Source organism: Helianthus annuus, chromosome 14, assembly GCF_002127325.2.
Source record: "Helianthus annuus cultivar XRQ/B chromosome 14, HanXRQr2.0-SUNRISE, whole genome shotgun sequence".
NCBI lineage: Eukaryota > Viridiplantae > Streptophyta > Magnoliopsida > Asterales > Asteraceae > Helianthus > Helianthus annuus.
The window spans coordinates 141899034-141912054 of NC_035446.2; the positions used below are offsets into that span (position 1 = coordinate 141899034).

General features: G+C 40.5%; 1 protein-coding gene across 1 annotated transcript; it reads right to left on the reverse strand.

Moving 5' to 3' along the window:
• Positions 1-1520: 1520 nt before the first annotated feature.
• On the reverse strand, positions 1521-5245 carry LOC110907486. Its single transcript, XM_022152464.1, has 4 exons — positions 5092-5245; positions 4797-4978; positions 1836-1964; positions 1521-1751 (listed from the first exon to the last, which is right to left on the reverse strand). Exons 1-4 carry the CDS (start codon positions 5243-5245, stop codon positions 1521-1523), a joined length of 696 nt encoding a protein of 231 aa, XP_022008156.1.
• Between the last annotated feature and the right edge of the window lie 7776 nt (positions 5246-13021).

The following is a 13021-nucleotide window of genomic DNA, read 5'->3' on the forward strand; positions in this document are numbered from 1 at the left end:
TTAACTCGATCGTTTGACAATATATACCGCCGTTTTCATTTCTATCCATTTGATTGTTAAGATCAACTATATATCAGATTGATCTTAATTAATATGAGTCAACTAGATGCGTGACCCGTCGCGATGCGGTGAGGGCTTTAAGATGTGTTGTCAAATTCTGGTCAACTTTTTATACAAACAAACATAGATTACGAAACAAACTTAGAGTATCGAAATATATATACGGTTGTTGATTGTTTACATATCAAAGTACGTATCCCAAGACCACCAACACCAAGGCCAAAAACCGCAACCGAACTCTTAAAGAGACCGCGGCTTCCTTCCATGGTGCACCAAGGCTAGTTATGAAGCCACAAGTAGGGAAACTAACATGTGTAAGAGGCATTCTCGGGTCAACCTTAATCATGAAGTTGACGGATATGACTATATACTTGGACCATGTGGCTCAACTAAAGAGGCGGTAGGCGGTTTCTCCGCTTACCGGTTTCTCCGGTTACTGCATAGACATTCTTGAAGTCGTCGGGCATGAGACCATACACATTAATAGGGCGAACTTGACAAATGTTATCTTTCCAGATTTGCAGTTCAAGCATTTGCCACATTCACCTAAGTAAAGTGTCATCACCACGTAACCAGGCTTGATCCGCGTTCCCATGTCTTCTCCAATGTACAAACTATGTTATATATTGAATCAACAGGGTTAACATGACTATTGTCACTATTAAACTGGGCAAATGTATCTGGAATGTGCAATGACAAAAACAATTGTAAATTTAGCAACCAAAGCCAAATAGTCCCAAGTTCGGCGATCAAAACAAAACTCAGTCGTTAGTTTTTGAAAAAGTAAAATAATAATAACAGTTTGTCGTTAATTATTGGAAAAGTAAAAAATTGATCACAAAAATAGAGATCACATTAAAAACCAAAAATTCAAAGGGCCCCAACCTTACAATGAAATAAGCACAACATACAACTAACTCATGCACAATAAAGGCCTAAAGCCAAAGTTACAAGTGGGTAAAGCCAAAATATGTTGTAAATTATACTTATATATAATATAATATAATAAGTTAAATGTTATAATATAAGTAAAAGAAATGATTATTATAGGTTAATATCAGTGGTGGATCCAGACATTTTTTACAAGGGGTTTACTTTTTTAAGTGTTCCAATATCATATGTCAGAACATAAAAAAATACGGAACGGTTCGACAATTCAGGTCGGGTAAAGTTCATAATGTAACAAAAATATGAGACAATAATGAAAAAAAAATATCGTCATGATAAATTTAAAAACACGAAACATGAATAAGATAATCTTTACGAATGAAATAAAAAGCATACCTAAAGTTGTTCCCTAAGAGGTTTCATCTTTTGAAACCGTTGCATTACATTCTCGATAGAAATTTGTTGTAAAAACTCTCTTTCAACATAGCAAATGCAAGAATTGTTCATGTATCCATCACGCATCCTATTACGAATTCCGTCTTTACATATGGTTCATTGAAGAAAAACTTCTTTCAACGCTTGTCGTTGCAACCAGGTAAAACCATTGACAACTTCATTAATCGATAAACCAATTGATAATCAATGTGTTTTCTTGTTTCCACCATCTTTTTGGCAAGATCACTTATCCCATTCAAGTTGTTAAACCGACTATCTTTTTTCACATTACGAATGTAGTGGCTGAGTTCATCAATAAGATCGTCTTTTTCATCAAAAGTATAATCACGCAGATACATCTCGGCCAACTTTAATAAATTTAATTTATTAAAGGAACTAAAATTATGACATGGGCTCAAGGAACTCATACATGTAAGCAAGTTCGTGGTTACCTCGTTAAAACGTTTTCCAAGCTCTTGAATTTGCATATCGAGAACCGTGTTGAAATTATTAACCACAAAATGGTGACGATTGGTGATGTTGGTCTTCTTTCTTCTATTTTTTCGGGTCAACATACTCATCTTCCATGTTAATCATCTCAATATCATACTTGTCACAAAAGCATGTGACATCTTTCAAAAGTGAGTCAAAGCCTTGAAGTCGATACCTTTGTAATTCTTCTTTGGTTGATCTAATTAGTTAAGCCGCATTTATAATATCTTTATTCTTTTTTTGAAGAGCGACACACAATAAGTTAGTAACTCCCAAAATATTTTTCATCAAATGTAAACAAAATACAAACTTATAACTTTTCACATATAACTGAATATGCCTGTGCTTTGTGAATATCATCACATGCCGAAGTTTCTAGATAGTCAAGCACGTCAAGAACACAAGGATATAAAGTAAGCAAACGAAGAAGTGTTTTGTCGTGAGAACTCCAACGTGTATCTTCGGCTCTTGCAATTGACATTTCTTGATTCCTCGGCTCTTGCAACCTCTCTCTTTGACTTTCTCTTAGCAAATATGTTCGTTTGCAAGATGCACCAACAACATTGGTCAAATCTGATATTTCTTCAAAAAACTTACAAGTTTCAAAATGTTTATTTGCAAAGGCAACAACAAGTTGAAGTTGGTGAGCAAAGCAATGAACAAAATATGCCGAAGAATTTTCTTTCAAAATCAAGGTTTTCAAACCATTAAATTCAGCGGACATATTTCTTGCGCCGTCATATCCTTGGCCTCTAATGTGACAACCGTCACTTTTCCGTACATTCCGTACACTAGTTGAACAATAATATATACTTAAATAATTGTGCATGATCTAGTTTACAAGACAAATGAATTTTTGATTACTGTTATATACATACAATGGCATTTCATATTCGTTGCTACATGCAACACGATATAGTGCTAATAATGCACAGAACAGAATTGGCACCATTATTAGACAAACAAAAAAAAATACGGACGATGTTCAGTACATAGACAGACAACATTTTGAGGCCCAGTATGAGCCAGAGACCAAGTGATACACTAGTATAGTGTGTAGGGAAGTAAGGACCACAAAACTGTTTTTCTAGGTGATAGATAAAGTGCCGGAAAGTGCCTAAAACACACTAAAAGTGCAGAATTCTGCAGAAAATAACCAAAATTCAGCTATTTTCAGCATTTAAACATCTAATTATAATGCAGAAAAATGGTTTAATGGTCCAAAATACTTTCCTAAGTGTCGTAAATCGAAACTATCATAAAATACAACATAAAGCACACTAAACTGCGCAATTTAGCACTTTAACGAACAGTATCGAACCGAATAACCGGACACTACCCGAAACATCAAATTCTTACTAGAAGCATTGTTTTAGTGTTACAAATCTAGTTATGAGCACCGAACATCATATTACATCTAATAAACATTAAATACATAAAATACCTAACTAGCACCATTACTTTCCAACTAAATCAAGTAACTAACCATTAAAAGTTACACTTTACCCCCCCCCCCATTCTTGATGGCCGGTTAAGGGACATGGGCCCCACACAATATTTATTTACTATATTTTATAAGATTCTTGTCTAGGAATATGCCACCACAAGATACCTTATACCACTTAATTTCTTTTATAAATCTAAAGAATATAACCTACTTGCCATTCATCTCCTTCGACAAAAACACCTTCTTCCTTCATCCCAAAAGCTACGGCCCAAACCCCTCACACATACCCTCCGTTTTCAAGCTTCAATCCATCCATTCCATGGTGATTCTAAGGTGCTAGGAGCTAAGTTAGGAAGCTTGGAGGCGTTGGAACTTGAAGGACCTCTCTCTAGTGCTATTAACCACCTTATCTTCATCTTGTGATCATCCCTAGCCTTGAGCTAGTAGTAGTCGTATTTGCTGACGAGATTCGAGTTACGAGTACTGAAGACGCAAAACAGTGAGTTCATGCTCCCCCTTTTCTTTAACTGTTTTTGGTTTTGTAACTCTCGGGGGTGAAATACATGTACAAATACTTGAACGGTATGAAATGCCTATGAAATACTAGATTATGTGAGCATAGACTTAATACTAAAAATGCCATAAACTCTTGGTGAAGACTAGTACCAAGCAGTGTTAAAGATGCCATAAATTCTTGGTGAAAACTAGTACCAAGAAATGCTAAAAATGCCATAAAGTCTTGGTGAAAACTAGTACCAAGCCATTAAAAACATTCATTAATTAGGGACGAGGGTTAGATCTAACGGGTACGGCCGAACCCCACTCATGGTCACAACTAGTACCTAGTAGTGCTTCGGAGTCCCAGTCGAGGTTAATCGACACAGTCGAGGGTAATCGACACAGTCAAGGAGTCATAACAAGTACTCCCCATGTCCTCAAGGAGTCATAACAAGTACTCCCCATGTCCTCAAGGAGTCATAACACGTACTCCCCATGTCCTCAAGGAGTCATAACAAGTACTCCCTATGTCCTCACATGCCTTAAAGGAGCCATTACGAGTGCTCCCTGTGTCTTAAAATCATTGTAAAACATTCATGTTCATACACGTTTTTCATACCTGTTTACAAAGGAGTCTCTCAGAGATTTACAAGAATTACATTACACAAACAAGACGCATGAACTCGCTCAACTTTTTGTTGATGTTTTCCAAAATTACATGTATTTCAGGTAATAGGATGGATCTTGGACGCAGGTGTCGTAACTAGAAGTTTAGATGTCATCCACTTTTGTTGGTTTGTGACCTAGTCGGAGGTTGTGTTTTAAAAACTTGAATAAAAAATGTTTGTAATACATAAATTTTATGAATGGATGAACATCGTTTTGATCATGTAGTTATTTATTACGATTGAATGCAATGATATTAAACCAGTCACACATCATACGCTTCCGCAAAAGACAGGGTGTGACATCTAACCCTACCCAAACTCAAATTATAGCGAGCAAACACTTCATCAGTTGTAGATTTAAGAGATAAAGCGGTTGTTTCCTTAACATGAACAAGACCAATAAAACGCTCCTTCACAAATCCTAATTTATCAATATACCTCAAAACCACAGCCATTTGTTCCTTTTTAGAAATATCTCTGGATTCATCAACTAATATAGAAAGACATCATCACCAAGTTCTTCAAATATCTTCTTTAACATTTCTTCTGCAAAACAATTACAAATATCTTTTTGAATTGATGGAGCTGTCATTTGGTTATTACCGGGAGCATTACTTAATATGACCTTACCAATTGCTTCATTTATTTGTCCGAACAATTTCAAAAACTCTATGAAATGTCCTCTATATATGGATTCTTCAGACTCGTCATGACTCCGAAAAGGTAACCCACCATTTAACAATCCTTGAGCAATCATAACTGAAGCACTTAATCGCGTTCTATATTCTTTTCTTTCTTTCTCAGATTTTTTTTCATTACACGCAAGTATAGATTGAGCTTCTTTAAGTAAGTCTTCCTCTTTTTCGATGGCTCTTTTGTGAAAAGTACTATTGCCTTTATCAACATGTTCATTTAATTTTTCTTCTTTATTGTGCCAACAAAAAAGCACAAGTTTTTAATATAAAACAAACATGGAAGAATTCAGCAACCAATTAAAAAGGCACAAATCTAAACCCTAGGTTTCACAACCAATTTCACATGGAATTATCAATGAAAAGCAATGTAATTGCCAATAAATTCATGTGATTGAAAGGAATCAGGATAGGAATGGTGAGGCGGAGAGCGTGCTGCTGTGGGTGGAGACGAATGGTGGCAGGTGGCTAGAGACCAACAGTGGCCAACTTAAGAGTTTTTAGTTCAGTGTGCATGTTTTGTTTGGGTTTGACTGCAGGGGCGACACACAGGGGCCAGGGCGGATAAGACATAAGTTACTAAACCCTAAAATCGTTTTTAAGAAAAAAACGCAAAAAAAACCGACTTTTACCATACTCGGTCTGAGGTTTAATATGCGCGCATACTTACCAGTGGACCATCTTCAGATTTGTTTATAAGGTTCCCTCACAAAACTTTAAAGGGTTCCTTCAGAAGTCTTTATATAAATTAACACTATAAAATACGAACCGAACAGGTTCCTGGGAACCCCCGAGTTGACAATAAATCCGCCCCTGTTAATGATATTTAGTATATTTATCTGGTAATTAAGCTAGTTGGAGTTGGAACAAAAAGAGCTTAAACTTTCATTTAGAGCTAAAATCTGAAACTTTTTCAGAGCTAAAAGTTGAACTAATTTGATTGTTGAAAGATGTTTGGTATATTAGCTGCAGCTTAAAAAGTATAAAATATATAACATGAACATAAATCAATAACAAAATAAGAAATATATTTAGACAGATAGAGGATCCTGTACATTAATTTAGAGGTGTGAGAAGTGTATTATAACACTATATATAACACTATATAACACCATATAAACACTGTATAACACTATGTAACACCATATAACACTATGTAACACTATATGTGACAACCCTCAAATTTACATGTAACCGTACAGTTTATTAATGAAAATTAAAGTGTTTGATGATTGTGCTGAATCATTTAACTGCTTCTGATATATGTGTTATACTTACATGTACTTGTTAATATACTAATAGTGTACAGAAAGGTCACTAAATAGTCCGTTATATTTTCCTGAGTGTTGAAAATTAAAAATGTTACAAAAATATATATATAGGACGCTTTACGAATTAATTAAGCACTGTAACGGAACAGTATCGGACCGAACAACCGGACTTTACCCGGAACACCAAAATAATGCTAGAAGCATTGTTTTTATTTTCTGAACCAGTTATGGTCCCCCAGCACCATAACACCCCTTGTAACATGATAACACGTTAAAGTCCCAATACTATACTAGAAAACTAATTAGATTACTTACACTACCATGGGAATTTACACTTTACCCCCCCCCCATTACATGTGGACGGCCTAAGGTAGTGGCCCCCACCAAAATCCTCCATAATCTTCCTAAGATTACTTAATCTTTTCTTGGATTGAGAAAGATCATGATCTAGATTTGATTATGTACTACAAGAAACACATGACAACTAATTGGTACAAAAAAATTGCACATAGACCCCTCCCCCATAGGCATGAAATCGGCTCACATGGCCTATTTCAAGACCTTCACTTGATTCTACAAGATTTGTGGAGATTGTGTAAGGATATGCTATGTACCTTGGTAGACATAGGACCCAAGGGTTAAAAACTCATTGGAAATTATAAGTATGAACCTCTAGGTCATAACACACACATTTCACTCAACACCCCTCTTCCCCTCACTCTCTTGCTCTCGGCTCAACCAAGCAGCCCCATCATCTTCAACACTCAATCATCCATTCCAAGCTTGTACAAAGGTGCTACGGGTCATACAACGAAGCTCGGTGTGTTTGGAAGTTGAAGGACGTCTCTCGTTTCCTTTTAACCACCACTTTTCCAGACTTGAACTTCCCTAGCCTTGTGCTAGTAGACGTGATTGATCGACTCTGACTGTTAGCTATATTTGAGAATCTAACCGAGCAAACACGAGGTGAGTTCACACGCTTTCTAAGGCATGGGATTCCCGGTGGTTTGGGAATGGGCTAAAGAACTTAAAATTGAATCTACATATCCTCCTTGGGTAGGATATGTACGGCCATCCTCCTTTGGTAGGATGCCAATATTATTCCTGCGTATTCTCCTTGGGTAGAACTACGTACGTTCGTCCTCCTTGGGTAGGACAACAACTTTAAAACTTACTAGACAAAACTCTATCATAAGTCCCTCATTTTATATCGACTTAATCGCCGAAGCCAATGGCGAGCGGGTCATTAGTTAATAGCGCTATTAGGTTTAACAAACCTCACACCGTGCCAGTCGGACGAGCGTGTACTAATGGACTGTGGCAAACCATCAGTGATGATAGACACTGATGTAGGGCACAACTTACTTGCGTAGTAGTCGATATCATACGGTCTACTGGTTCACATGGGGAAGCCCTCACTAATCATGAACAGGGTATGGGTAATAAAGAATGAACTGGCTAAAACTTTCTTTCAACTAAGGGGTAACCCCCACGGCAATTACGCCAACGAAAGACAAACCACGTTTTTGAAAAACAACTTAAAAACTAAACAACCAAACGTGAACTCACTCAACTTTGTTGTTGACTCGTTGTTACATGCCTTACAGGTCGCTAACTGCTTGGAGCTTGCACGAGGATGGAGTCGTTGTGGTGTACGGACAGTTATGTCCAGTGTTTAATATTTAAATCATTATGAACTTATTAAACCTATGTGTCAGACTTTAAACTTATGAACTGCGAACTTATGTTTTGAACTTTATGTTTATGCTTCCGCTGTCTAAATTAAAACTTGGTAATCTAGCTTTTGGTCACAAATCGTATTGTGGTTGGCTTGATTTACTTAAATACGTTGTTCAGTATGATTGGTGGCTCGATCCTGGTCTCCAAGCGGTGGTATTCCGCATGGTGGATTTTGGGGGTGTGACAGATTGGTATCAGAGCCACTGGTTATAGTGAACTTGGTTTTAAAAAGGGAAAAGATTTTTTGATAAAACCAGACTATAACCTGTACAGTGCTCAACGATCCACAACGACGCATCGCTCCACGTGCAAGACTCGACACCATAGGTGGTATGATATATGTTATACTTTCGGTTAGATAGTTCACACTGTGCATTGGATAATGTGATAATTGCTATTTGAACCTTGTGTGCTTACTCTCTACTGTCGTCCCACACTTACGCACTTTCACGACACTTTTCTCACTTACGTTGCTTCGTGATGAAGATCATGAGCGGACGCGGAGGACGTATCAACCTCACTCAAGCCCAGTTGACGGCTCTGATCAACGAACGAGTTGCTGAGGCACTCGCAGCTGTTCCTGCAGGAGGTATAACCTGCTACTTCGACCTATCTTAGGACGTTTAGATCTTACCTTCGCAAACCTACCCTCGTGCTTAACCTTGTCATTTATTCTCGCACCACAGGTCAACATGCTTAGCCTCCTGTGTGCACGTTCAAAACCTTCATGGATTGCCGACCTAGCACTTTCAGCGGCACAGAAGGTGCTATAGGCCTTCTTCACTGGTTCGAGAAGCTTGAGTCTGTTTTTGAGATGTGTGAATGCCCCGAAGATCGAAGGGTGAAATATGCTACTGGAACACTCGAAGGAGCTGCATTAACCTGGTGGAAAGCACAGGTTCAATTGCTTGGATTGGCGGTTGCTAATGCCACCCCCATGGAACGGTTTCAAAGAACTGATTAGAGAAGAGTACTGCAGTCGTGACGACATCCATAAGCTGGAGGTAGAATTTTTCAATCTGAAGATGACTGGGTCTGAAATCGAGGCATACACGAAGAGGTCAAACGAGCTGGCCATCCTGTGCCCCACTATGGTGGACCCTCCCTACAAACGCATTGAGCTGTACCTTAAGGGCTTGGTGCCAGAAATTCAAAGCCACGTAACCTCAGCTAACCTTGGCACTATACAACAAATCGTCAAGTTGGCTCATCGTCTCACTGATCAGGCAGTTGAGCAGAACAAACTGCCCAAACGTATTAGCGCCACTACTTCTGATGCTCCCAACGACAATAAGCGCAAGTGGGATGGAAATCTGGGCAAGGGTTCTGCTTCAGCTCAATCTCAGCAGCGAAAGACAGATGAGTACAGGAGCCCCAGTCAGCAGTCATCTGGAAATCAAGGTCAGGGTGGGTACAAGGGAAATCACCCTAAGTGCAATCGATGTAATCTGCACCACAGCGGCCAGTGCAACAAGGGTCGTTGTCAGAGATGTCACAAGCTAGTTTATGAAGCCAAAGATTGCAGGAGCCCACGTCCTGCGACTCAGAATCGTCAACAACAACAAGCTCCACAGAACCACCAGCAGCAGCATCAGCAGGGAAATAAAGGATGCTTTCAGTGTGGCGCTGAAGGCCACTTTAAGAGGAACTGCCCCCAGCTGAATCAGAATCAGAACAACAACCAAAGGAATGGGAACCACAATGGAAACAACAATGGAGGTAAGAATAATGGCAATGGCGCCCAAGGTGGAGTGTTCGTGATTGGTCAGGGAGAAGCAAGGAACGACCCCAACGTTGTGATGGGTAAATTTCTTCTGGATGATTTCTTTGTTACTGTTTTATTTGATTCGGGTGCCGATACTAGCTACGTGTCCTTAAAAGTTAGCCAAATGCTTAAGCGCACTCCAACACTTTTGAACACCAAACACACGGTAGAAATAGCAAACGGTAAAAGTCTTGAAGCCACACACATAGTTAAGGGCTGTAACCTCGTCCTAGCTGGTCAGACCTTCTCCATCGATCTTATTCCTATCGTTCTGGGTAGTTTCGACGTTGTCATTGGAATGGACTGGTTATCTCGACACGAAGCGGAGATTATTTGCAAGGAGAAAATCGTCCGTATCCCTCGTTCTGGTAAAGAATCGCTCGTGATTCGTGGCGACAAGAGTGGTGCTGTTGTAGGCATCATCTCTTTCCTTAAAGCCCAGAAGTGTTTACGAAAGGGCCACACCGCTATCCTAGCCCTCGTTACTAATGCATCCGCGGAAGAAAGGAAGATAGAAGACATTCCTATTGTACGCGAGTTTCCCGAGGTATTTCCTGAGGAATTACCTGGCCTTCCGCCTGATCAACAAGTCGAGTTTCAAATCGAGCTAGCTCCTGGAGTAGCACCAATAGCTCGTGCGCCTTATCGACTTGCTCCATCAGAACTCGAAGAACTGTCTACGCAACTACAAGAACTTCTGGAAAAGGGTTTTATACGTCCTAGCTCTTCGCCATGGGGAGCTCCAGTGTTATTCGTGAAGAAGAAAGACGGTACCTTCAGGATGTGTATTGACTACCGCGAACTCAACAAGGTGATCGTGAAGAATCGTTATCCTCTTCCACGCATTGTTGACTTGTTCGACCAGTTGCAAGGGTCGAGCTTCTATTCTAAGATTGACCTAAGGTCAGGCTACCATCAGCTGAGAGTCCGAGAGGAGGACGTCTCCAAAACAGCATTCAGGACTCGTTATGGCCATTTTGAGTTTCTGGTTATGCCTTTCGGATTGACGAATGCACCTGCAATCTTCATGGACCTCATGAACCGAGTGTGCAAGCCTTACTTGGATAAATTTGTCATAGTCTTCATCGACGACATCCTGATCTATTCTAAGAGTCAGGAGGAACACGAGCAACACCTGAGGCTTATTCTGGAACTACTTCGTAAAGAGCAGCTGTATGCCAAGTTTTCGAAATGTGACTTCTGGCTTCGCGAAGTCCATTTTCTGGGCCATGTGGTAAACAAGGATGGGATTCATGTTGATCCATCCAAGGTTGACTCGATCAAGAACTGGCCTGCACCCCGTACACCAACAGAAATCCGCCAATTCTTGGGTTTGGCAGGATATTACAGAAGGTTTATCAAGGATTTCTCAAAGATTGCGCAACCTCTCACTTCACTGACTCAGAAAGGTGTTACCTATAGTTGGGGTAATGCACAGGAGTCCGCATTTCAGCACTTGAAAGATAGATTCTGTAGCGCGCCTATCCTCTCATTGCCTGAAGGCACAGATGATTTTGTGGTTTATTGCGACGCTTCCATCCAAGGACTTGGTTGCGTGTTGATGCAACGCGACAAGGTCATTGCCTACGCATCACGCCAACTTAAAGTTCACGAAAGGAACTACACTACTCACGATCTGGAACTGGGAGCAGTTGTTTTCGCGCTTAAGATATGGAGACATTACCTGTACGGTACCAAGTGCACCATTTACACCGATCACAGGAGTCTCGAGCATATCTTCAAGCAAAAGGAGTTAAACATGCGTCAACGTCGATGGGTCGAACTCTTGAATGACTACGAATGTGCGATCAAGTATCATCCGGGCAAGGCCAATGTTGTGGTTGACGCCCTCAGCCGAAAGGATACTATACCTAGGCGTGTACGTGCGTTACAGCTTACCATCCAATCCAACCTTCCAGCTCAGATTCGTGATGCTCAGGTTGAAGCATTGAAAGCAGAGAACATCAGGGCTGAGTCCCTACGAGGATCGAGGCAACGGCTAGAACAAAAGGAAAACGGCGCCTACTATGTTAACGGACGCATCTGGGTTCCGCTGTATGGAGACTTGCGCGAGCTTGTGATGGATGAAGCACATAAGTCTCGTTATTCAGTACATCCTGGTTCAGATAAGATGTACCACGATCTAAAGACTACATACTGGTGGCCTGGTATGAAAGCCAGCATAGCGACCTACGTCAGTAAATGCTTGACTTGTGCTAGAGTCAAGGTCGAATACCAGAAACCATCAGGCCCACTTCAACAACCAGAGATCCCAAAATGGAAATGGGAGCAAATATCCATGGATTTCGTTACTGGCCTGCCCAGATCTCAACGCGGAAATGATACCATTTGGGTGATCGTGGATCGACTGACCAAGTCTGCACATTTTCTGCCTATCAAAGAAACGGATAAGTTTTCTACTCTAGCAGACATCTACCTAAAAGAAGTGGTATCAAGGCACGGAGTGCCAACCTCCATCATTTCTGATCGTGACGCTCGTTTTACCTCTGAACTATGGCAAGCTATGCATAAGTCTTTTGGCTCACGATTAGACATGAGCACCGCTTATCATCCACAGACGGATGGGCAATCTGAACGCACCATTCAGACTCTCGAAGACATGCTTAGGGCATGCGTGATCGACTTCGGCAACGGCTGGGAAAAGCATCTCCCGTTAGTGGAATTTTCGTATAACAACAGCTACCACACCAGCATCCAGGCCGCTCCGTTTGAGGCATTGTACGGACGTAAATGCCGATCACCTCTTTGTTGGGCAGAAGTTGGTGACAGTCAAATCACTGGCCCAGAACTAGTAGTAGATACAACAGAAAAGATTGCTTAGATACGACAGCGAATGGCGGCAGCTCGTGACCGTCAGAAAAGCTATGCCGATAAGCGAAGAAAACCACTCGAGTTCCAGGTTGGGGATCGAGTACTACTCAAAGTCTCACCTTGGAAAGGTGTAGTTCGTTTTGGCAAACGAGGCAAACTCAATCCGCGTTACGTCGGGCCATTCGAGATCATTGAGAAAATTGGCAAAGTCGCTTACAGGCTGAACCTACCTG